This window comes from Dermacentor silvarum, chromosome 9 (genome assembly GCF_013339745.2).
Source record: "Dermacentor silvarum isolate Dsil-2018 chromosome 9, BIME_Dsil_1.4, whole genome shotgun sequence".
Lineage (NCBI taxonomy): Eukaryota > Metazoa > Arthropoda > Arachnida > Ixodida > Ixodidae > Dermacentor > Dermacentor silvarum.
This window is the reverse complement of record NC_051162.1, coordinates 55,926,903-55,953,022: the sequence shown is the minus strand read 5'-3', so window position 1 is coordinate 55,953,022 and position 26,120 is coordinate 55,926,903. Positions and strand designations below refer to the sequence as shown.

The 26,120-nt window shown below is 46.1% G+C and overlaps 1 protein-coding gene across 1 annotated transcript in view; it reads right to left on the bottom strand.

Annotated features, from left to right (window-relative positions):
• The window catches only part of LOC119465258 (glucose dehydrogenase [FAD, quinone]-like), a 61,357-nt gene extending 39,155 nt beyond the window's left edge, over nucleotides 1-22,202 (bottom strand). The window contains exons 1-4 of the mRNA XM_037726055.2: nucleotides 21,673-22,202; nucleotides 11,831-12,033; nucleotides 9,010-9,202; nucleotides 1,657-1,788 (exon numbers count right to left, since the gene is read on the bottom strand). Of these exons, the coding sequence (XP_037581983.1) occupies nucleotides 1,657-1,788; nucleotides 9,010-9,202; nucleotides 11,831-12,033; nucleotides 21,673-21,808 (664 nt within the window). The 5' untranslated portion in view covers nucleotides 21,809-22,202. The remainder of the gene's footprint in view (nucleotides 1-1,656; nucleotides 1,789-9,009; nucleotides 9,203-11,830; nucleotides 12,034-21,672) is intronic.
• Between the last annotated feature and the right edge of the window lie 3,918 nt (nucleotides 22,203-26,120).

Genomic DNA, 26,120 nt, shown 5'->3' with positions numbered 1-26,120 from the left:
GCACACAAGTGTGTGAAATGCCCCTGTATTTCGTCTCATACTTTGGGAAATAATATGCCAAAATTGGTGCCATCCTGGAAATTCATTTCAAGTGGATGCGCCTGACAAGCTCACCGACTATAATTTGTAAATTGCAATATTTGTCATGAAGTAATTAACTAAGAAGTTAATTAGCGAATGTTTGTTAATTGTTGTGTCGTTTCGAACACCAGGTACATAAGATCGAGATGCGACACTTATGCGTGCTGACTGACACACACTACAGTCTACCTCACCAACTTACTGCACGGCAGGGGAGGCTATAGGGCTTATGTCAGCCAAACACTAACGAGGCCGTCATCACGAAAGCGAGGCCTCGGCCATTGTCTGCAGCTAATAAGTCTGTGAAGCTTCCAGTCATTCGGCGTCGCTCGGTTGCAGGAAGCTCGCGCACTCTGTACACAACACAAAGCAGATGCGTACATCCCTCCGGCAACTGCAGACTTAACGGGACTCGAACAAGGAGTGGTAAGGTATAGTTCAAATGGGAAATTAGACTTTTCCAAGAACAGAAGCACCAATACACATCAGAGGCGAAAAATTGGAGAGTACTTCTTGTGGTTCTCGTTTCTGGTTGGCTGGAAGGACTGATAACTTAACGCTACACTGCACCGGAATTGGAGAGAGTGGGTGAAGTTGCAACGCGCTTTAACAAAGATAGCGCATTCAGTAGAACGCCGTTTGAGGAATTGCGTGATCAGCAGAATACCTGACTTTGGTATGCGTGCTAAAACAAATGGAATAAAATGAACTTGTTGGTTTTCTAAGTTTTAAGCTTGCTGTCCATATTGAGGTAGAGGGGGAGGGGTGGTGGCGGGGCTGCTGCTTTTCTTAAAGGATGTTTCTCCTCATGCTCGCAGGATTATTGACACTTCTGGTTGTGTCAACTGAGAATGCCTGCTGAAACATGTATATTATGCCGGTTTTAATGCATGTAGAGAAATTGTATAACAGGACAAATACTACGGGCAGGTTAATAAATTTGCACGAACGACGAACTTGTCTGTCTTCTTGCGTACGAGGTATTGGCCACGCAACAAACCCTTCTTCTTTTTTTTTTTTTGCTGAATAGCATGTGAATCAAAATAAACGTTTGGAAATAAAGTAGGAAAATGCTCAGTTAATTTTGAGAAATATAATTCAAAATAAAGTGAGGGTCGCTTTTAGTATTTTACCAAGACAATCGTTTTATTTCCCGTATAACGTCCAGACGGCATACAAGCATCCTTGCGGCTGCTTGAAGGAATAAAATGACTGGTGGACTTAAGTGAAACCCATATACGTTTGCGAAACTGTAATTCTACACAACTTTTTCTGTGCTTCGAAAATCAGCTGCAGAATACGACACAAATTCTCGGATAGGCAGCTGACGCGAGGCACCAGCATTACTGGTGAAGGGCCGCCGAAAACATCTGAAGAAGTAAGCTTACTCCGAAACGCATTTCAACCATTCACTTGAACGGCCCACCTATCATAGTGTATCGCCTAGATTTCCTAGTGCAAGAGATAGACCCCAAACCCGCCACTTGAAGCTTTGCTGACAAAAAGTTCAGATAGCCATGCGATATGCGTCTGTGTACCAGGTGTGCCTATACGCGCGAGTAGATGTATACTCACCAGTCTGAAACGGCCCGTTGAGGTCGATGTTGGGGTAGCCCAATGTCTCTCCAGCTTCTACGAAGGCGTGCGCAAGTGGAGACGCGTACGGAGGAGTCGAAACTGTGAGGTAGCCGCCTCGGCCGTGGTAACCTGTAAATTGCAAACAAGATAGGAAAGCAATCAGTCTTTTTTTTTCATATTAGCTCGTGCCCTTGCTGCAGTGGCGCAAAATAATGTTACGTGAATTCACCGGAACGATGCTGCACATACAGGCATCATTATTTTGCTCTGACGGCGTTTCACGCGTGGTGAACACTTATGGATCCATGCAACTCTTCCCACTTCCGTCTCCGTGACATGCCAGACTTTTTCACTAAAATATTAGAGAGTTTTAGATTGGGGACCCAAGACTCTGGGTCCACAAGCCGCGTTGGGTACGCTGCTCTTGGGTTTAGAGGTGTACCAGAGTTTGAGAATTGTGTCAAACGCTGACAGCGTTGGGTCGAGCACTCGGGACGCCGCAGTGGCGAAAATAAAAAAGTGTTTTTAAGCAAAAAAAAATTTGCGTAGCTTGCACTGTAGGCGCAATGCTAAGGAGACAGCGGAGCTGATGGGCACCCACCTAGTCCTGGCATTTGGGCTAGGCTAAGCACTACCAAGTCAACACCAGTATTTCCCAGCATTTCCTAATTAATAATCAATTATCTATTAGCTATTGATTGGCTATCGCAAGGTATTGGATACGTATTCGGGCTAGGCTAAGCACTACTAAGTCATCCCCAGCATTTCCCGGAATTTTCAGGATTAGCGATTGATTGACTATCGATTGGTTATCGATGACTCACTAAGCTTAAGTAGTCCCAACCATGCCTAGCTAGAATTAGCCAACCCGCGGTGGTTGCTCAGTGGCTATGGTGTTGGGCTGCTGAGCACGAGGTCACGGCATCGAAACCCGGCCACGGCGGCCGCATTTCGATGGGGGCGAAATGTGAAAATACCAATGTACTTAGATTTAGGTGCACGTTAAAGAACGCCAGGTGGTCCAAATTTCCGGAGCCCTCCACTACGGCGTGCCTCATAATCAGATTATGGTTTGGCACGTAAAACCCCATAATTTAATTTTAACTTTTTTAGAATTAGTCAGGCTCAGCTTCGCTAGTTCACAGGGGTATGTGGGTATGTTCACAGGGGTTATGTGAAACGCCCCTTGGACGTTTTCTGCGCTACCGCCAGGATCGGCCCACATTTTTGGATTTAGCAGACACATTACGCCCGGCTTAAACAGCTCCGCTGTTAAAAGAAGAAAAGATTTCTTACAAGTGAGAATGAACAGCATGCACCGAAACAAAAAAGGACATTATCAGGACTTCTTCATAGTGACGCTCAACTTCACACGAGATACAAGATACTATTATACAATTCGATTTCCACAACTCCGGGTGCTTCGATGTCATTTGGTCCACCCTTATAATTTTTCCCTTTCCACTAGCTGTATGTATTCACTAGAGTACCTCTGGGGAAAGCAACGTGCTGCCTGTTCCAGCTCTCTTTAAATCCTTAATTCCAGAGCCCTCAATCTTCCCTGAGCATCCTCCAACCAATCGCTCAGGTAAGACCCTCCAAGCTTCCTGAAGGTAAACGTCATGAGAGCCCTGTCTTGCCTTATGAATAAAAATCAGGCCCTCGGTTTCCTTTCTTCTTGTTCACTGCTAAGAAAGAAGCATATTTGAACTATTGCACAGAACCAGTTGTGTGCGGTTTACTTGCGCAGAAGTATATGGGAGCACCTGTGCTGTGTACCAAACAGTCGAAAAACACTCAGATACAAGCGAAATCCCGATTTGTTAACGAAATGTATGGCCGTATGGTGTCATTGCCTGTCTTTAGATTTTTCCGAGTCCAAGCACACTCCCAGGTACCTTCTCACTTTCCAGTAGGCTCCATGTGCAAAAACCGCCAACGTTGTGAGTCCCCACGTCCCTAGCCACGAGTCTAAACATTTCTTAACATTCGCCATAGCACGAGAACGCATCACAAAACTTTGTTAAATCTTACACCGCCCGACGCAGTTCATCTTTTGCACCACACACTAGAGTCAGGTCGTACGCAAAGGCAAGAACTTTCACAGCGTGCTATCCAAGGTTGTATCCTCTTAACATGTATATAGTCATTTAGGATGTCCCTGACGCCAAGCGCTTCAGTGCTTCAGTTTAAATATAAATCAGCACCAAGGTGAAAAATCTAGGTAAATTTATCAGTAAGATGTGAAAGGCAGGAAGGACAGAAAAGGACAAAGTAGTTGCGTCTTCCTACTTTACGATCTGGGGCGCGCGATCTCCACAATAAATAATGTGTTCTTATCGGCAGTAGATTGCTCGGCTATGCACCTTCTAATGTTTGTTCCAACCGATACTGGATGAAACAGCGCAAGGCTTACTGCGCCCAATATTGCGCCGGCCCCGATGCTACACCAGAAGTAACCCGTGAAGAACTATGATTGGCTGACGCGCTATGATTCGCTGATGATTGGCAGCTGATGCATAAAACAGCAAAGACCTTAAACAATTTAAACGAAGCCAGTGGTAAAAAGCGACAGGAAAGATATGAAATAAAGGAAAAAGCTATGTCTTTCCACTTCACGCCAGGGACGCCATGTACAGTGCTCATCGATTGAAAGGTGATGTTCAGAGCACCTGGCTGTTGGCGCTTCTTATGCCGCCGCTCAACGTCGAGGGAGACCAAAGCTTATTAATCAGGAGCGCACAATGAACGCTAGAGCCTTTGTGACGCATTGTGACTGGATTTGGCCCCGCAGTGCCACCGACTCTGGTGGCGCAAAAAGCGCCGGCCGGCATGCAGTCATGGGTATCGCGTTTCAGTCGCTGAACACTGTACATGAAGCAGCAGGCTGACATTTTAACAGCGGCGCTGTTTAAGCTCTTCGTTGCGCTACGTAGTACAGACCAGAAACTGCACCTAACGATGACGTCACCGCGCGTTGTCTAGCACTTGGCACAGCTGCGCCTCGCTTCGTCTAACTTCGGTAACACTCCTGCACCGCCGCGCCAGCTGCTACGACCGCGCACCTGCTCCCAACGTTACTAGACTAGCTTCAGTTGTTAAACTCTACGCCAATGCGCTTACCTCCGCTGTCGCCACTCCTTGGGCGGCCGCCAGATGGCGGCGCCGTTCCATCGCGCTCTACTGCAGACGCCTCGCCGCAGCCTTGAGCTCGTGCGGACGGGCAGCTTGCGTTCGTTCGTTTCACGCTCACTGGCGTTCTCCCTATAGTCCGAATTAGAGATACCATGCGAAAGCGGTATCCACCTAAAGCAATAAGATATATCAGGCTAGTTGGTTAATACTGAAAGAAGGGTAAACTGCACGATAGGAAGAAACGCATACGACGAAGCGCAGAGGCTGCTTTTTTAAGTGTCGTGTGTTTCTTCCTGCCGCCTAAACCTTTCACGCAGTTTACTTTTCCCATGCAGCAGCTTGGCACGTTTTCTCGCTGCTTTTACTTGCTTAACACTTTGGTGTGGGGCAGTTATATACGCCAGCTAGCGAGACCAAATAGTAGTGACGTCACCGGGAGATAAAAGCTCGGGGACGTCGCGACGGCGGCGGAACTCTCGTTGACTCTGTGGCTAGTACATGTAGCCTTGACATGGGACGATCAAAGAAGATCCGGACACCCGAAGAAGAAGCGGCTCATCTTGAATCGCATCGCGAGGCCAAGCGATCGAGAATCTGCGCGTCGGCGGCGAGCCGATTTGGAATGCCGGGCCTAGCAGCACTTCAAATTTCCTACAAAATTTAGCCAAGCCTAGTAAAACATGAAAGAAACTAAATCGATCACCAGCTCCACTGTTTACTCCAGCCGTGCACCACTAATGCAAGCTGCCCACATTTTAAGCGAAGCTTTATAGGCTCACAAGTGTCGGCGGTGGTGGCGTCACGCTGAAAATCGGGCCGATCATGGCGATTGTGCAGAAAGGGTCCAAGATCAATGGCACATGCCCCTGTCGTGTGGGCGGATCCTGATGATTGTGCAGAAAGGTTCCACGCCCAATGGCACATACCAGGGACAAAAAGAAAGAGAAAAAGAGAGAGAAATAGAGAGAGGCAGCGAGAGAGAGAAAGAAAGATCGAGAGAAAGAAACAGAGAAAGAAAGATAAAGAAAGGGAAAGCGCGAGAGATATATAGAAAGAAAGCGACAGGGAAATAAAGAGAGAGAGAAAGATAGAGAAAGAAAGAAAAAACTAGCCCTTATCCTGTCAAGAAAATGGGGGTAAGCAAAGGTTGTCGTGTGTGTACTTGACCTACTACTTTCCCTTCCCTTTCCTTCTATTTTTGTTTCCCTTTCGTGAAACTTTTCCTTCCGTTGCTTTGTACGTTTCTTTCCCTCGATTTATACTTTTAATAAACATTTAGGTTTTATTACCGTGACATGTCGTGAACATTACGTTACCCTGACGAAGGTCAGATACACACACGACAAGCTTCGCTTAACCCCATTTTCTCGACCGGGGAAGGGCTGGTGATTTTTTCTTTTTTTTAGCCTACTGTGACCATATCACGTGCTCGAACAAGGACTTGGCGCAAATCACTAGGAAATAGCCACTTATGGATTTTTACTTGCTTGAAATGTTGAAGTGCCTGAGTGCCCATAAATTTTGGAAAGCGGGTGCTTCACACAAAACACCCTTTTAGCACCCTGAAATAAATGAAATGGTGCACTAAGGTGTTCGACTAACACACGCACCCATTTTCAAAAATTTCAGAGGAAATATAAGTGCAAGAAGGGTGCACATGCTTCGGCACCCAGTCCACCATTAGAGGTGTAATTTCCCTGAGTGTGTATATAAGTTTACGGCTTACGTGCGACATTGTTACAATATTTATGGGAGTGTTGCTAAAACCCTGCTCGGTAATTATTGGTGCATTTCAAAGTGGTATATAGTACATTAATTTTATCCGCTTTAGATGTTTCAATAGCGGCAGCTTAGAGAATTGTGATGTCGCTTTTCTTGACGTGTTACACAGTTGTAAACTTTATATTTCAATTTGCTGAATATTTTCTGAAATATTCCGAGACATTTAAAACAAACGATTGCATACATCTAGGATTCCACTGGCAATATCGTATGTAGATTTTGAAACACATTTCGTAAGATTCGACGTTCTGGATACTAGCAATGCAGCCCCTAAGTTCCCATGTATGTAGGTAGCAGCTCCTCTGGCAATTTCTCTCAAAGCATGCGTTGGTCATGAATCCTGTGGCGCAGTTGCGCCTACGAGGTGAGAACCCCTCCCAGTTTCAGCAGGCTTGAATGCGGGACAAATATTTGTCGCGACTCAGACGAGTCATGACACGGAAATATTTTGTTGTAAATATGGGATAGCCGTGCATAGCCCGGAATGGTTGGCTACCTCACTGCAGGGTACTCCAGCCGTAAAGGCACCATTGCGCTGAAGCTTTCTAGGTTTGACAGCAGCGTTCATACACGCACACACACTGAAGGGCTGTTTTTGGCGTAGGCATGCGTATGAATTGAGCTTCCTAGACGACAGTGTCAAAAGCACACAGCCTACCCAGCGGTGGGAGAAAAATAGGAGCGACACGATAAACATTCGCTGTTACACTTCCAATCGAACCACGCAGGAGGGTCCGAGATGTAAAAAAATGTGGTTGATCCCTCTTATATAGGAATCGGTATAGAACACGAAAGTGAAACGTGTCTTCACAGAAGTAGTGTAATGTTTATTGCACATTGATATATAATGTCTATTGGTGTTTTGTGGCTAAAGCGCCCTTAGGCGCTGATGCACCCACGCTGACGCCTGGTGGCACGTCTCCTCCATCACGACTACCAACGTCGATGACCATGAGCAACCGTCGTGCATATGGAAGCTGCACTACGCTGCACACGCTAGCACAACGCGAAAGACGAAGCACGTAACTGACACACTAATACAACGCGCAAGACAAAGCACGTAACTGAATCGTCACCGAGTCAAATCAGCGCGTACAGCGCGTCGTAATTGCAGCCTCCGCGATCAACTTCAGAAACATTTTCAGAGCTAATTGCGGAGGCCACGCTCCGCTGTGCTGAGTACGGTGAACGCCACCTAGGTGGCGTTGGTAGTGCTTCTTGATGCCAGCGTCCCTTCGAATGCTGGCATCGAGGCGTCGTAGTGCTGAGACCACCAAAGCGTTCACTGTCGGTGCGCGTTAGTGACATAATGCAGTACTTCTCTTTTCTGCTCGTAGGCGGCGGCACCGCCCCGAGCAAGAGCGCGGGTACACGGAGGAGTGTTAGATATATAAGGCGCGTCTGTGTAGCTCTCTGCAAATGCGTTTGTGGCGCAATGGGTTAAACGCTCGGCGATCTATCGTCGCGGACCGAGAGGTCGTGGGTTCGATTTCCAAATTTTGCATGTTTGTGGAACTTTTTCTTCTGGTTTCTTTCTTTGTATTATGTTCGTGTACATTGTAAGCTGACGTATTTCCGTGACGGAAATACGTCAGTGAAGTCTTGGTGGACCCCGGCATAAAACACTTTCGTGTTAAAACATCAAAGTGTGCCTGCCCTGCAAATAAGAGGACACGTTTGCGTTCGAGATCACAGGCGCGAACGTTAGCTTGATTTCTGCAAAGCTTGGCGCTGAACACTCAGACGAGCGCTGACGCGTGAGTCACTGTTCTTTGGAACGACGTCTCATTTTGTAGCGAAAGCTACACTGGCCGCATTCTCGCGCTGTTTCGCTTTAGTTTCGCTGTGGCCGGTTGCAGCACCGCGAGCTGAGCTGTTGCCTAGCAACCGCCGCGGCTGGCGTCGCAGCTGGCTGGCAGCGTTTCATTCTCTATGGTACAGTGTACTAGAAGGGTTGTATCTATGGTCTCACCACCCCGCGGCGTCTTATCGGCGTCTGACCACGCCGTCTGACACGCGTCTTTCGCCCGGCGAACTGCTTCACCGGAAAGGGTCCGGAATGCCAAGAGAGAAGAGCTAGCCATTCGACTGGCAAAACGCCTGGACTTGTCGGCCTATAGTTTATACCTGGCTTATATCGATGAGTGTATACCTAAGTATAATAACTGCAGCTAAATCAAAGGCTAACCAAGTGAAATCAAGACTTAACAAGACTAAACCAAGCTTTGCATATCCAGGGTTAGCTGAGCTAACCCGCAACAATTTTTTCTCGCGTCATTGTGTGGCCGGTGTCGGCGACGCCAGGGCATTAAATGAAAACATCGTAGCACCCCCTGGCCGGTGCAAGGTGCGTACGCATACAGTGCCTAGAATATAGTATATTCTAGGCACTGTAGTACACGTTCCGCGAACGAAACATCCGAGATCCGTTACCATTGTGGGCGATCACGGGATCTCGGTTGTCCTCGGACTTGATGAAGTAGGGCAGCACGGATCGCCATCCCCAGCCTTCGCAGCCCAACTGCTGTTCCCAGCGGTCGTAGTCGCGTCGGTTGCCCCGGATGTAGAGCATGTAGTTGAGAATGCTCGAGCCACCCAGCACTTTGCCTCGAGGCCACCGGCTTTGCTGACAGCAAGAAATAAGCACGCAAATTAGCATAAAAAGGGGGGCACATTATCGAAGGCGAGAACACTGAACGGCTAGCGCAATACGATTCCTCCGAAAGCCCTTACGACGCTACTGACACCGGCGGACAGTGTAACTTGATCATATCAACGTATGAACCTTGATATGATCCATTGGACACTTCGAAACAATGATTTTGTGGCCGGGAAATTTTTTTTTTTTTTTTGTAGTCTGTGTCTGTATTGTTGGAGCAAACTGCAGTTGTGCGTAGTTCAGGATAGCAATTACTAGATAAAGATTAGCACACATTCTTTAGAAGGATGCTGCACTAACCTCCTTATATGGTCTTGTTAATTAATCACTACTCACAGATGGGAAGGTAGGCTAGATTAGAGCCGGCCATACCAATACGCAGTTGCGAAATTAAAACCAATTTTCCAATAAATATACACGTACGTATCATAGACGCACAAACACAAGTCTGCATAATTTATACGTAAACAAGAGGGAAAGAAACATGAGAAGAAGCATATATGCAACGGCGTCAAGTAAAAAAGTTTATGTCGTTTTTTTATTTTATTTTTTTTTGGTCACCTAGAACCAATGACATCAAGAGAACTGCCACTCGCTCCATGCGCTCCCTCTGAACGCCTTGTAGTCACGCACCGGTCCGCAGCTCCTATCATGTCGAATGTTGAATGTCTGGCCCGCTCTTCAGGCCATAAGAGGCATAAGGCCATTTCCCTGCGTAATGCAGTACGCATACAGGGCCAATACTCCTGCCTCTTTAATTCTCCCTGCACTTTATGTCGCATTGTGATGTTCTTTGTTTTCAGCAACAATATAAAATTATCACAGGCAAAATCAATCTGAGAACTCAAGTCACGTCAGCATATTTTTGTACACTCAAACGTGCAAACATATCAATATTGTGCTGGTTCAGTATACCGTGACTTGAACGCATTCTTCCATTACCGCTAGCGATATTAATGTTTTTTTTTTCAGAAGCGATGACGCACATTAACACTTTGCAAGTAGGCACGGCACCTCTATTTATAAGCTATTATTATGCCCTAACAAGAAGGAGGTTAACACGAAGATCGGGGCTTGAAGATTTCAAGAGTAGTCGAACAAGGTATACCTCAGACTCCAGTCAACATTCCGACAAAGTTATTCTTGTATTCTCAAACGACCCTTGACTAGAAACTGTTCCTTTACTACGCCGACTAGGGTGCCTTGATGCCCAGCGCTGCTTTCCCTCTTGTTTCAGCGCCGCTTGTAAAGCAGCGCATCGAGGCGCCCTACCGATGATAATGATGATGATTATGATGATGATGATGATGATTGGCATCCCCTTTGAAACGGGGCGGTGACAAATAGTCACCTAGCCTGCTTAATTTAATCAGGTGTGCTTTAAACGTTTTTTATCTAGCATTTTTGTATACCTCTCATCATTCTTTTTCTTTTTCAAAGATTTACCTATGATTTTACCTATGATTTTAAGAGATCAGGTCATATCCATCTTTTCCCTGCTTTTTTTCCACCAGTACTCTAATCGTCTCTTGCTTATCTCTACGGCTGATCTGTTGATGTTTCCTTCCACTTTAAACCCAAGCGCTTCTGGGAGTTGCAGGTTACCTACGGTTCTCGCTGGGTGGATCCCGTCGCATTCCATTAGGATGTGCTGAGTGGTTTCTGGGTCTTTACTGCAGCATACACATGCCTCATCTAGTTCCGAATATTTGCTCTGCTATGTTTTGGTCCTTAGGCAACCGGTTCGAGCCTCAAATAGCAAGGCACTGCCCTTTGTGTTATCGTACAGATTTTCCCTTCTAATTTCTTTCTTCTCATTCTTGTAAATCTCCATTGTTCTTTTTGTTTCCATTCTTTGCATCCAATTCACGGCCTCTATTTCTCTCACTTTCTTTCTGATGACTCCTGGTTGTCTATTTACAGTTTCGATTATCCTGTACTTGGTTGCCAACTTCTTTTACCTCTTCCTCCATTCTGAGTCCACGCTTTTCATGTAGAGATTCTTGTGCACTTTAGCCGCCCAATTATATTCATCCATGTTCCTGAGCCTTTCTTCAAAACTAATTTTGCTCTGTGCTTCTCTGACTTCAAAAGAGGCCCAACCCATGTCACCCTGCACTGCCTCATATGTGGTATTACCGTGGGCCCCCAAAGCCAACCGGCCTACTGATCTTTGGTTAACTTCTAAACCCAACAGCCGACTTGAGCACAGCGCCACCCCTCGACTCAAGAAAATGCTACGCTTCTCAAAAATTTCCGGGCATGGCCTCTAAGATTTCACGGGCTCGCAAGCCTTCCAGCACGCGCAAATCTCAGAGGCTATGTGCCGGGAAGCGCAGTGACCTCGTTTATCGAAGAGCGGCGCTACCATCCACTTTCTTGAGTGAAGGTGGAATGTTCAGTCACTCTAGTTCAGTGGAGGTACGTTCTAGATACGGGAGTTCGCTTCGTCAGTGCAAAAACAACTCTTCTCGACAAAACCTTGGCTCCGGCCCAAGACACATCCATTGTTCGACCACTGCTTGATCATTAATTATCACTGATGGTGCTAGTTTAATCATGATTTCTTTGAGGAGAGAAGGCGCGCGCGCTTACTCTGTTCTTTAGTCCGAAGCAGGCAGCCTCCTGGGGCACGGTGAGGTAGGCCCAGTCGAACTTGGTCTGCTGGATCTCGGCCGCTAGCAGTGGCACGTCGAGGAAGAAGTTGGGCACCCGGCCAGCTTCCAGGAGGAGGACGCTCACTTCGGGGTCTTCGGAAAGGCGACTAGCCACCACGGCACCGGCTGAACCACCACCTACTGCTCACGCGTTGAGGGATGACCGGTGGGAAAGGTGAAAGAAAAAGGGTAATGAAGATCCCATCGGACTTATCAGTTGACAAGATCAGTTGGCGCCCATTCAGGCGCCAACTGATCTTGTCAATTTATAATATTGTTTTGCCATGTTTCTAGCATTTTTAGAGAAATGAAAACGCTTATATCTGTTGTACGAAGTAATCGTTTTTCATTTTTAATCAGTTCTTTTGCAAGTTTACAGGATGTGGACTTCATGCGAGAACTCTCTGCACGAACGTCCGATATGAAAACATCAGCTATTTGTTGTCTAGCGTACTTGAAAAGCAGCTATACAGCAATTTGAAATATATGCATGACGTAGGTTATTGTGAACTGAAATTGTGAAACATAGTGAGAACTGAAAGTTGGGCTAGTTGGTAATTATTGACTATTAAACTGCAGCCCGCACATGAGATGAATTACAGGGACAAATGAAGCGCCAATTTGTTAACTTACCTTTGTTCTTCGTCTTTATAGGGCGCGCTGCAGTTTAATTTAGAACGAAGGACATTTCTCTACAGATTGTTTTTTATTGATACCTTATTGAAGGAGAAGTTGGCCCCTTTATCGGCGGTGGCTTAACCTCTTTGCAGGACAAGGAAAACTAAAAACACAAAATGACTGAAAAGCGCTGTAGACACGTAACTATACCAAACAATTACAGTACCGCGCACTAGTAGAAGAAGGCTCTGAGGAGAGTAAAATGACACTCAGAGAGTCGCACACATTCGCGTAATCAAGTAAAGCACACAAAATAGTCTGACAAAAGGCACATAGTTCAAGACTTTTGCAGATGAGGCGGCTGACGTATGTACGTGTATCTACCATAACAAGACAAATAAAGAACACATAACAAAATTAAACATGAGCTACAAATATACGATCTATGACAATACGGTAATAAAAAAATAATGGTGGCCTCAACCACGAACACTTCGTACGAGTCTTTTTTTTCGCAAATATTTTAAAAGCCACCAGTGGTCTTTCTGATAGCTCGAGTTCTGACCATGGACCCGGTGCTTTTTTTCTGTTTCTTTTTTTTAAAGAGCTAATGACTGACGGTGTAGCAACATTAAAATCAGTCTTTACTCTTCGCCTCCCAGTATCGTGTGTTCGTGTGGTCTTTCGTCTTTCGGTCTTCCTTGTTGCGCCGTTCTGAAGCCATGCTTCTCACAAAGAGGCGGGCTCCATTCCAGATAAGATATTTTACTATAATAGATAACACAGATAAGATTTAAAATATTTTGCTTTTCATGCGCCTGTTTTCTAGCAGCATCAGTTGCAGTGTTTCCAGGAATATTGCAGTGTGCCGGTATCCACTGACGCGCTATAATGTAATTTATAGCGCGCTGGCTTTTGTGTATTTCTTGAAGGTTTTTATGTACTAAATGTGTAGTGAGTGCATTTCGGTCCGTGCTCTTTATTGCCGTGAGCGCGGCTTGTGATTCCCTAAATTAAGTAACACATCTCGGTGGGATCTCCAGTGATACTATACAGCGCCAGGCACAGAGAATAGCAATCAATTCGGTGACGGTAGAAGATGTCACTCTAGACAATATAAACGTTTGTTTTAACTTCAGGCCCGGTATGATAAATGCGGACGCAAATGCATTATTTAAGCATGATCCGTCCGTATACACATAATAATACTGTGGATTTACTGAGTTAATCTCGTACAGTACCAGTTGCTGCGGAAACTATTGTTAACTCTCTTACGTATGATTCCATCGACTGACAATTCTGTTTTTGGTGTAGTCAGCAATCAAGAAGGGTAACTGAGTGCCATTCTGCATATATCAACGGAGCAATCGCCAGCCTCAATCGCCAGGCTAAACCCGCCTGTAGTAATTTTTTTGTTTATATTTCCTTTTTAGATACACTAGAGGCTCCTCAAAGCGAAAAATTCAGTAAAGGGGATTACAGATAGCATCAACAGAATTACAATGCATGTGAGTAAAGCAAATAACAAATTACTGTTTGAATATCTAATTGTGTAGCATCTATAGGTCCAATCCGCACTGTATCAACATGTACACCACATATTACAAATAATTATTTTCATTAAGTCCTTTTGCTGTGGTACACCATTTTGACGTGAACGATTGCGCACACAACGCCTGGAGAGGATACGGTACAAAATTGAGCCGGCTGGCGTAACATAGTTCATATTCTGAAGGTCAAAATTAATCTGGAGCTCTATACCACGGCGTCTCTCATAGCCCCAGAGGTGCTTTGAGATGTTGAACGCATCAGTCAGTCGATCAATCAATCAACTAATCAATCAATCAATCAAACAAACAAACAAACTGGTTTGCTTTTTCTTGGCATGCGCTGCAGTATACTCAGATGCATTGATCATTATTTACGTAACCATTAAGTTTACTTTGCAACAGTGGATGCTAAGCAGTGCATGCCATTTTCAAACTCATGGAATTAACACTGGACTGACGAAATGCCGTGAAGGCATTTTATAAAGGCCAGTCGTAAAAAGCGCCTGTGTTTGACCGCAGGCATGAAATCCGAGCGCTGTTATACAATTACACCTAGCATTGTCAATGCAATTGTTTTTTTCTTTTTCAGAAGCCAGTGGCAAAATTGCAGCACAGACGTCACTTCCTAGTTGCGACAGAAATAAAATTGCAGTGTTTAATGTCCCGAATCTGCACAGAGGATTACGAGGAATGCCGTAGGGCGAGGGCTCCGCATTAATTTTGACCAATTGGAGTTCTTCAGCATGCAGCTAACTATAAGCACACGAGCTTGTTTTTTTTTTTAACACGAAAGTGTTTTATGCCGGGGTCCACCAAGACTTCACTGACGTATTTCCGTCACGGAAATACGTCATAGAACATAATACAAAGAAAGAAACCAGAAGAAAAAGTTCCACAAACATGCAAAATTTGGAAATCGAACCTACGACCTCTTGGTCCGCGACGATAGATCGCCGAGCGTCTAACCCATTGCGCCACAAACGCATTTGCAGAGAGCTACACAGACGCGCCTTATATATCTAACACTCCTCCGTGTACCCGCGCTCTTGCTCGGGGCGGTGCCGCCGCCTACGAGCAGAAAAGAGAAGTACTGCATTATGACACTAACGCGCACCGACAGTGAACGCTTCGGTTATAGTGCCTAGAATATACTTACTAGTGTGCCGACCGCCGGGCGTTTCCAAAGGGAGACGCTGGCACCGCCGGTGATGCCTTCCACCGGAGGCCCCCAGACGGCGACACTGTTTGGGACCGTGCTAACCGAGCGGCGCATCACGCGTCACTTGCGCTTCGGGTGCACTTCGGATGCGCGTTCGTAAGCGCAGTCGGTTGCGGCGCGTTGTAGCTTTCGAGCAAGTAGCATGTGGTGCCTCCGCATGTCATTGCTGGGTTTCTTTCTGTGCGCGTGGTTCGCACTTGTGTCTGTTCACGGACGGAACCGAGATGTCGCAGAAAACGAGGCGTAAACACAGCACCTGTTTTGTCCCATATTGTGCAACTGGATACCGCTCAAACAACGAGCAAGTCTCATTATTCAGCGCCTGTTGACTGGCCAGAACGTTTTGGCGAGTGGGAGAAGAATATAAGAGGGGCTGATCGAAGGCTAACTCTGGCGGCTGTCGCTTGTGAGAAACACTTTAATAATTGCTACATTGAGCGCTCCTTCAAAATTAGTCGACGGCGTGTCGCCCATGAAAATGTGCCCTGTTTAATTACCGTCATTTATGTTAATTAATTTAATTTATGGTAATTAGACACAACTTGGTGCGAGTTTAGCATTTGTGGACATGTCTCGCATATAATAGTTTACTGTGGAAAAAAATTACACTTCGGAAACCACGTACTTATTTATTGGTATTTTTCGCAGAAACACCCCGTATCGTGTAGCGTTATAATGATAACTGTGCATACGATCGTTTGTAAGTGCAACGAAATCATATTCTTTCGATTACGCTTTGCACCTCAACCAAGGCTCCGCAGAACGAAACGGGCTGGGACAGCCCATTGGCGTCTGTCGCACACGCGCGCGTTGGCTAGAGACGCCGCTCGGCATAGCACGGTCCGTACGGCTATCGCCGTCTGGTGGCCGCCGGCGGAAGGCATCATTCTCCGTGCCACCGGAAAGCCCGCGGTCGGCACACTAGTATGTATATTCTAGGCACTATACTTCGGTGGTCTCAGCACTACGACGCCTCGATGCCAGCATTCGAAGGGACGCTGGCATCAAGAAGCACTACCAACGCCACCTAGGTGGCGGCGTTCACCGTACTCAGCACAGCGGAGCGTGGCCTCCGCAATTAGCTCTGAAAATGTTTCTGAAGTTGATCGCGGAGGCTGCAATTACGACGCGCTGTACGCGCTGATTTGACTCGGGGACGATTCAGTTACGTGCTTTGTCTTGCGCGTTGTATTAGTGTGTCAGTTACGTGCTTCGTCTTTCGCGTTGTGCTAGCGTGTGCAGCGTAGTGCAGCTTCCATATGCACGACGGTTGCTCATGGTCATCGACGTTGGTAGTCGTGATGGAGGAGACGTGCCACCAGGCGTCAGCGTGGGTGCATCATTTTTTGCATTTCATCTCCATCAAAATGAGAACGCCGCGGTCGGGAATCATACCCGCAACCTCGCGCTCGGCTGTAGAACGCCACAGTCGCAGCGCAATCACGGCATGTAGTTACGGAAGAATTAACTGCGTTTCCTTAGGCAACAGGGATGCTTAATTCTCGACTCAGAAGATATAACCGCTCCACAGAACAGTCTAACGCCACAGAAAAAACAGCGCTTCAACACGGGACACACCACAAAAACCACACACACACACTCTGCTGACTAAGAACTGGTCTATAATGCGGCTGCATGGTGCATGATGTGTACTGACACCCCAGAGACTTGCGAATAGTATACCGACATGGATGCATGTTGCAACAAGTTTCCCATACATATAGAGCTTATACACCTGCTAGAGCTGCCGATATCTGAGCTCCATTTATACGAGTTGACATCTGCTAACGGTAGCAGTTGTTGCTATTGTGTAATCAATGCAACGTATCACAAACGTTAGTTCTTATCTTTTTCTTTCTCTTTTTTTTCTTTTTCATTCGCAGCGCTGACTCGGAGGTAACCAGACAAGGTGGCAAAAGAAGTACGAGTCACTTGGTACAGAACAAACGGTGCAAAAGGTGAAGGCTCAGTGGACGCCAGGACTCCACTAGTCAGCACGGAAACTATCAGTTGATCTCGCAACCGAACACGGCCTCCGTGGAAGGAAAGGGTTGGAGTCTCTGGAGTGTAGTAAAAAAAAACTGGAGGCGACTCTAATCTGTGACATAGGTTTCTGCTAGTGGCACACGCACCTCTGCTTTGGTGTGCCCTGGTGTATTCCTTGGGTAAACTTTATGTTTCCAATGTATTAACTTTGTGTTATCAAAGTGAAGTACGACACAGACACAGAGAATTCTGGTGAATTCTTGATGTAACCGATGTAAACTACTCTACACTAGGCCAGGCAACCTCGTCGTCTGAAACTCGACGGTACACTGCACTTGGCCCGGAGTCCTCGTCGTCTACTTCCATGGCGAACGGAACGGGCGCGAAACCGAACTCGGAGGAGCGTGCGAACGCAGCTGGCGGGAAACCGCCACGCACATGGATTCAACCACCATGCACATCGGTGTACTTCAATTAGGGACTTCTAATTATTTTCTAATCATTCCTGTCACTTAACTAACTCAATTTGTAACTAAACTTATGCTCCGATGTCATATATATCATCAACATTAAGTGGAACCATCGATTTCGTACAGTCTTTATTTTGATGATTTATTTTCAATTTACAAACATTTCTTGAATTTCGCACGAACCGGAAGTCGGTGGTCGACCGGAAGTGGCTGCTTAAGAAAGAAGAGTGTCAGTCGCTGCTCGTGCCACTAAAAAAAGAGGACGCTATACCGAGTGAAGCAACGTTTATAGATACTTACTTTAAGTATCTATAAACGTTGGAGTGAAGTGTGTCCATCGTTGACGAATTTCAGCCGTGCCCCATTTTCACTGCCGTGATCGCCGGCGTATCGCAGGAGCCTCGATGACATCTTTGCTACCATGTGGCAATTTTATATTTCTTTCCCCGGGTCTCCGAAGCGCCTTCCTCCCTTTTAAGTTTCCCTCGCAGTTATTTCACGCCCGAGAACCTTTGAACACTACGCTGGCTTCCTCACTTTTCGGTGCGGGTCTTGAGCAATGCAGTGAACATACCGCGTGCAACGAAGCAAGCCTTAAGAAATATATACACATGGGAGACAGAAGGTGCATTAGAATATCATATATTTTTCGACACCAAGACGACACACTTAACCGACATCACCAATGACGGAAACGTTCCAAAAATGACGTGCGCCCAGCCGAGCACGAAGCGGATCTGCGTGCAAGACCTGAATTTCAAAGCGTCATTTCTGAACTTCGAGGAGAGTATTTTGCTGGCTGTATATCACCAGGTCTGCGGGAATCGCAGACTCGGACAAAAAGTTGTTTTCAGATATTACGTGTCGGAACCATGATCTCATTGTGGGGAACGCAGTAGCGGGGGATCAATCTTGACCATCCGCAGTTCTTAGTGTGCAGCCAATGCCCGTACATGAGCGTTCTTTAATGCGTAAGCCTTCTTTGGCGAGTACGCCAGCTCCAGAAGGACCACCTGTTGGCCTAGTTGGTCTAACATAGTTACTTTCAGATATAGCGCAAAAAGTATACACACACACACGAAGACCCGACAGACGCGGACGAGCGCTACTAGCAACTGTTTATTTCAGTGAACGAACCCTCCGATTTATAAGGTGAACCACGTACACTTTTGTCACGCCCCCTTTCCCGTGCGAGGTGATAAAAACAAATCTAAAAAAGTTAACAACACTACTATCTGCCTCAGACAACAGAGTTCAAATAGTTCAGTTCGGCACTGTGCGAAAGAATTGACGCTTCGCTGATACAAGTATCTGAGCTCTTGTGGATATAGAATGCTTCTAGAGCCACTCGAGCCGTGTAGTTTGTTGATTTGCCTAAGATAGTGGTCTCATAAAATCGTGCCTAACCACACGTAAAACCACACGTAATGATGTGGGCAACCAAATGTGCATACTTGTCCTCTTTTTTCTTAACTTTTAGCGCATGCTCCCTGAGCCGGTCGTTTATGCACCGTTCGGTTTGGCCGATGTACACCTTCCCGCACAACAAAGGGATAGAGTATACCACTCCAGATATATTTGTATAAGCGAAGCGTCAATTCTTTTGCACAGTACCGAACTGAACTATTTGAACTCTGTTGTCTGAGGCAGATAGTAGTGTTGTTAACTTTTTTTTAGATTTGTTTTTATCACCTCGCATGGGAAAGGGGGCGTGACACTGGTGTACTTGGTTCACCTTTTAAATCGGAGGGTTTGTTGACTGAAATAAACCATTGGTAATAGCGCTCGTCCGCGTCTGTCGGGTCTTCGTGTGTGTGTGTGTGTACTTTTTTGAGCTATATCTGAAAGTAACTACACCAGCTCCATCCCGCGAAAAGTGTAATCTGCACGAAAATGCGTGATTTGCGAAGTAATGACATTTATGCGTTACATTAGTGTAATTGTAGATGATTGGTCGCTTTATAAGCTATACGAACAATTTAAAGCAAACAAAAATAAAATTTATCATAGAGAATAGCCACAGGGATACATAAGGCTACATAGAACACGCGTGAGGAAGCTTACAGTAGGGGTGGGCCAAATGAATTTTAATTTGCAAGTGGGCCAACTTGAAATTTGGGGGTGGGTCAACTTGAAATTTGGGGCTGGGCCAGCTAGAATTTGGGGGGGGGCAACTTGAAGTTTGCAAGTGGGCCAACTAAATTTGGGGGTGGGCCAACTTTCATTTTGGGGGTGGGCCTACTTAAATTTGGAGGTATGCTTACACATACTCATACAACTCCAGTGGAGTTTCTGTGTTTTTTTTACTTCCTGCCCACATCAGAATGCGGTCACCGCTGTCGGAATCAAACCCGCGCACATTTTGGTTAGCAGCGCAATGCCACAGCCACTGAGCTTCCGCGGCCGGTGAGTAAGACAAACCGTCAGATGATTGCAATGACAATCAGCTTGAATATTCATTTTCCAGAAAGGACGCAGGCGCAGCACGCTGTCTTATCTGGAATAGAAGGGCATCAATGCCATCGGAAGCAGTGGAAGGAACTTTGAAGATGGCATGACGAAGGTCCTCGTCAGAACACACAAGCCAGACTTGCTTCAGGTAGCGTCGCCAGACGACGCTTCCAACACTGTCACCTCACCAGTAAACATTCCATATGGCTGCGTGCGTCCAGTTGTGGACGTTTTCTTCAGAGCCTAAGGCACTTGAAGTAGCTTTCGATTCTCCGTTTTATGCGCAGTCGCCATTCTTTCGAAGCCATGATGCAAAACAAATTGCGCGTCGTGCTTTGAATGCGCGTTAGAGAATCCCAGATGTCGAAGTTAATCTGGAACCCGTAGATGGCGCACTTCATTCCCATATTGTGACTTTGGGACGTAGAATCTCGTGTTTTAAATATTTAGGTATGTCACTAAAGTCATGAACGAAAACAAGTTGATGCCTGGGTGTATCAGGCAACGATATAACTGCAGAAGGCTAATCGCTAAATATGCTCGATTGCGTTTTTCATGTGCTGTGGACTAACAGTCATCAACTGCGATGAAGGCATTTGACGTTTCCATCTTTTTGCGTTCACGTTATAAGAAGGGATGCTGGCTCCTACATGACGCTTATAAAATGCATCAGGGAATATTATGTGATCTAGAAAGGAATAGCATGGCATGCTTATATTTCACGCTTGGGGAATACGTTCGGAGAAAACAAAATCAGCAAATCCCACGCTCCTTAGGAAGTCGCGGTGCTGAGCGAAGCTTTCTTTGATGTTTGCGAAAATGCTGAAGCAAATGTTATACAAGTGCTGAGGACTCAAATGTTTGTTGAGGAAATCTTGAAATTATGTCTACACAAAAAAGAAGGCTCCCGGTGTATGTATTCTGAAGATTAGCTTTCAGCCCCACACAGAAGACGGTACCTTATGCAGAAAACAAAATTGGCCGCAATTTTTTTAACCCCGCTGTCTCTTTTAACTTCAACGCTGTGCCGCGCATTGTGTGCAGGTTAAAAAACATCAAGTAGTTCACAGTAAAGCAGACCCACCAACCAGGGCGTTTGTAACATGTGTGCTCTCTTGAGATGTTAGAGCTCGTAACATCAGTTACTTTTATTTCACCCAATCTTAAATTTTCGAGAGTTGAGAAATTTGGGCCTGACATTATAGGTCCGTAAATCGCATTAGAAATCTATAAAGTAAAACTCTAAGTAATTCTAGATTAGGCAATTTAAAGGAATGACCATAGCGTTAACGAGTCAAATACAATTTAGTAAGGCGACAAGATCTGTCGCGACTGTAGCATTCATCCTGTCACCTTCCTTATCTCCGTCCTTCAACGCTACACTTACAGCTTTAGATATGAACCACGTACCCCAAGAACAATCTCTGCTAAGTCATTTTAGCTTAGATATCACGTAAAAATATTAATAAGACCGCCGCAAACTCACCCACTATGTAATCGTACTCGTCTTCAAACGTGAGCCGCACAAGCGGTGCCTTATGGTACGCAGCCTTGAACAGCAGCGTTGCGTAGAAGGGCATCAATGCCATCGGAAGCAGTGGAAGGAACTTTGTAGATGGCATGACGAAGGTCCACGTCAGAACATACAAGCCAGACTTGCTTCAGCCAGCGTCTCCAGACGACGCTTCCAACACTGTCACCTCACCAGTAAACATTCCATATGGCACTTAGCACCGTCTTTGCGCATCTCATAGGTCACCACACGTCACTGTCAATCTCAGCCTTTGTTGACGATATTTCGCAGCAACTCCTTTTGCTTACGTTCGAACATTGCAGGTCCGTGCTATTTCTCCCGCACTGACGGTGCTGGATATGGTATAAAACTCCAGCAGCGTCCACAAGCGACAAAAGGCAGGATTCGTCTCCGCAAAACACTGGCAGCAGTGCTGCCGAATCAAGGCAACACTGTAGAAAACCTCCCCAAAACGACGACGCTAAGCTCTCGAAAGTGGTACTTCATCGTCTGCTCAAGTGCAAAGGGTGACGTTGTGATTTTGTGTTGGCTGAAGGTCCTCACGTAGTATTTTTTCGCGTTGGCAGAGGAGGTCCAATGGTAGCTTTGAATACTCTGTATTCTTTCGAAAGCGCATTTGTTCAGTTCAGTCTCAGCCTAGTGTACTGGCCGAGTGTTCTGTTAACTGCAGCGTTCCAAAGGTAAATTTAGGTCATACCTACGCTAGCCGCATCTCAGTATTGAAGAATTGAATGCTGTAAGCTCCTGTCCATAGAAATAAAGCTGGCTTTGCGAATCTTCTTTATAAGTGTCCATTAATTCTTGGTAGTAAACATGGACACAGTAATTAAGGGCTGAGTTGTCCCTTTCTTCCAGCGGCGTCAGGATCCAACATCGTTGATCCGGATACCTGCGAGATGAAACGTGATCGTCAGTTGCCAGTTGTACTGTGTGAAAGCAAAATGCATAATGATTACAAATTCACATAGTTGTCGATATGTATTGCTCTTCTCATACGGTGAAATAAACTTTTTTCTCAAATACCTACAGGAGCTTTGTTATGTGCAGGTTGCTGAAAAGTTATTGGGTTGATTGCGAAATAAATCGAACTGAATAACGAAACTCTCCAATTATTTGCCCTTCCCGATAGAACGTCACGATGTCTCGATATCTAAATAAATTATACTAACACTGATTACTGGGACTTTCTTTTGTTTTAGCAGTCCCTTCGATAATGTAAAAAATGTTCTTTTCACGTTGTTGTCCTGATTAGAAAACATAATATCGACGTGGCAAAGTATTCTGCCAAGCTGACGATTTATGCAATGAAGGTTTTCAAAAAAGCTAGTACTCTGCTAGGAATCTTCGCAGCTGAACAGTGCAAAGCTTAGACACCTACCCCCTACCTACCTTCTCTGCTGTTCTCATATTAGCACTGCATTTATATTTCCAAAAATTCGCAAGTAAACCTTACTGTGGCAAAATATGTAGATTCACAATGGACACCTTGTCCGCTCTGGCTGAAATGACAGGTGTAGCTTTATTTTCTTACGAAGAGTGAGACTGTGACTCTTCTGGTTTACTTAAACTGCGCCAACGTTGCCTTTTCTTGATCCATGCTCTTACCTTCATACTTCTTCTTCTTTCTGGGGTTTTACGTGCCAAAACCAGTTCTGATTATGAGGTACGCCGTAGTGGAGGGCTCCGGGTTAATTTTGACCACCTGGGGTTCTTTAACGTGCACTAAAACGCAAGCACACGTGCGTTTTTGCATTTCGCCTCCATCGGAATGCGGCCGCCGGTACCTTCATACTGTGTTTCACTAATGTTTAAAAACGTGGGCATCCAAATGTCATCCAGTTTGCCACTTCACCTTTCCGTTTTCAACCAATTAAAACATCGCATTAGATGCCGGCAAGCAACTCAGCTTTTCCTGCAGGCATGCATGTTTTGTTTTTTGTCGTTAAAGAGCTCTCTCTCTCTTGTCCCTCTGCTTGGCTTGAAGATTCCATGAGCCTAATTATTGCACAATTTTAAACGCAACAATTTTTTCAGATAATCTCGACGTCCAATTTGTTGACCTCGTCGATATTTGGAGGATTGCTGAGATGCTACATGAATGGAATCGACACTTTTCTGGACTGAGGCTCTCCTCTCCGCTGAAATGTTTGCACTCCAGGTGGCGCAGTTGCTATGGGGTTGCGCTGCCGAGCACGAAGTCGCGGGGCCGATTCCCTGCCGCGGCCGCATTCCGATGGAGGTGGAGTGCCAAAACACTCGTGTACCATCGTGTTTCGGGTTCACCCCAGGTGGCCAAATTTAATCCGGAGCCCTCCAGTGCATCAAACCCCACAATTGTTTGTGATGCGGTTTATAATAGCTAGCTGTGATGGGCAATTGTCCCTCGGTGCATTCATTATGAAAGTACAGAAGTGCGTGTTGAACCACTAATTTTGCACGACGAACAATTTCTGCCGCGAATGAAAAGTTTAGTTTCCGTTACTTGGTACTGCGTACATATTCTCGCAAGAAATAATGATACTTTTATGTTATGGTTGTAACAATTACTACTATTATCTCAAAACGGAGACGCATTAGTAAACAACTTAAAATGATATTGAACGAAAGTTAGATGTATCGGTTGGGCCGAGAACATTTCAGCACCCCTTATAACATCAACTAAGGGCAAGTACAATGCCGTCACCAGAAATTTCGGGATATCGAGATCGGAAAGAAATGGCGGATGAATAGAGATTTTATTTACCACGCTATTGCGGCTAGTAAGGCTGCGTATATAACATCAGGCTTAACTTCCGCCATCGTAGTGTAGTCGTCGTTTATGTCTATATTTTGCGCTATCGAATTATAACGATACCAATAACGGCCGCAGCGTCTGTTTTCAGACATTAAACCATTCTGAAAAATCAGGTTTTAATATGATCTCTTCAGCGGCGCTATAATGCTGGCACTACAATTGCCCCTGATTGAAAGAAAGTGAAGTCAAAATACAGTTTGGTTACATTTAAAGCGTGCACCAATGTTTGTGTAATGCGCATGGTACATGCAAAGTTTGACCGTGCCATTTGACAGCTGTCACCTCTATTCTGCTGTTTCACGACCTCATGGGGGCAAAAAAAAGCAATTCTTTCTAAACTAAAGTTTTCGCTTAAAGGCGTAGTGGGCACCCTCACTATAACGTCTTCAAATCATCTAGCACTGTATATGTGAGGCCTCGTTCACTCTGCTTGTTGGTGGCTGCCATTTACATAATAGAGAACAGCGTGCAAATCTTCCTAGAGGCCGTGGGTGTTAACAAACAGGAATATGTTTGCGCAAAAACGAACAAACCTGTGCAGCAATACTGCACTAGATATTAACATTAATTTGGTACTGCTGCTTTCGAAACGCTGAGGAGAATGTACATACAAACTAGAGAAACGTAATTTGCTGGGTAGTCATCGCGCTTTCCACGAAAGAGACGTTCACTTACCGCTCCGTCGTTTCAGCTTCTGTCGCCGAGTCGGCCGTCGTCCTTCTTTCATCACGACCTCGGCGTCAAATAAGTCACGCAGGTCTCTGTCAAGCGCGGTGGCATCTCCGTTCTGACGATACCACTATTTGCGGATGACACCATCGCTTCGGCCCGCAGGTCACCGGGTCCTTCGTCTCTTACGCAAGAACGGCAACAAATTATCTAGGACAGAGCTACTTTCGATTCGCGAGATCCTGATACGAGGGCGCGCTCTCCCTTTCATCAGCGCGGCGGCATCCATGCGTTCCTCGCGCGTGCCACGAGCAGATGTTCTCCGCAGCTTCACGAAGGATGCGATGGCCCCTATGTAACCCGTAACAGCCGCCACCACCGGCCTCGCCCTCAGCGGTTGGTTGGGACGCCGGGGGTCTCTGGCGTCACGGTGACGTCACACGCGGCTAGGTGTCTTCTGCCAGAGCGAATGTTGCGATGCAGAAGGCCTGCGAAACAGCCCCGAGCAGCCGCGTAACTGAAATGTTGGTCACGGGGTAGCCGTCGTCTCGTTTCGACTGGCTGCTTAAGTGCGACCGGCTCGAGGGCGCCTCTGGGACAACAATGAGACACGGTGGGACTCGCGTTCGCTTTGCCTCTCAGTGCGCAGTGGTACGAGACGGGTGGAGCCAGACCATGAAGAAGTCGCAGTGCTCGAAGCCAACGTGAAAGAGTGAGCGACGGTGTGTATGCCGTTTCTCGGTCCTTTCGCGGACAAGCAGGTGACAACGCTGTCAGCCGGTGCTACGCAGTTCCACCGCCGTTGTCAAGCAGCGTCTCCGAGCTGTTTGTCAACTTTTTTTTCCACAATGTGAAATCTTACAAAAGTACCTATTTCAAAGCTTCACGCAGGGACATGTCCCAGATGAACGAAATATGGGGGGGGGGGGGGGGGGGG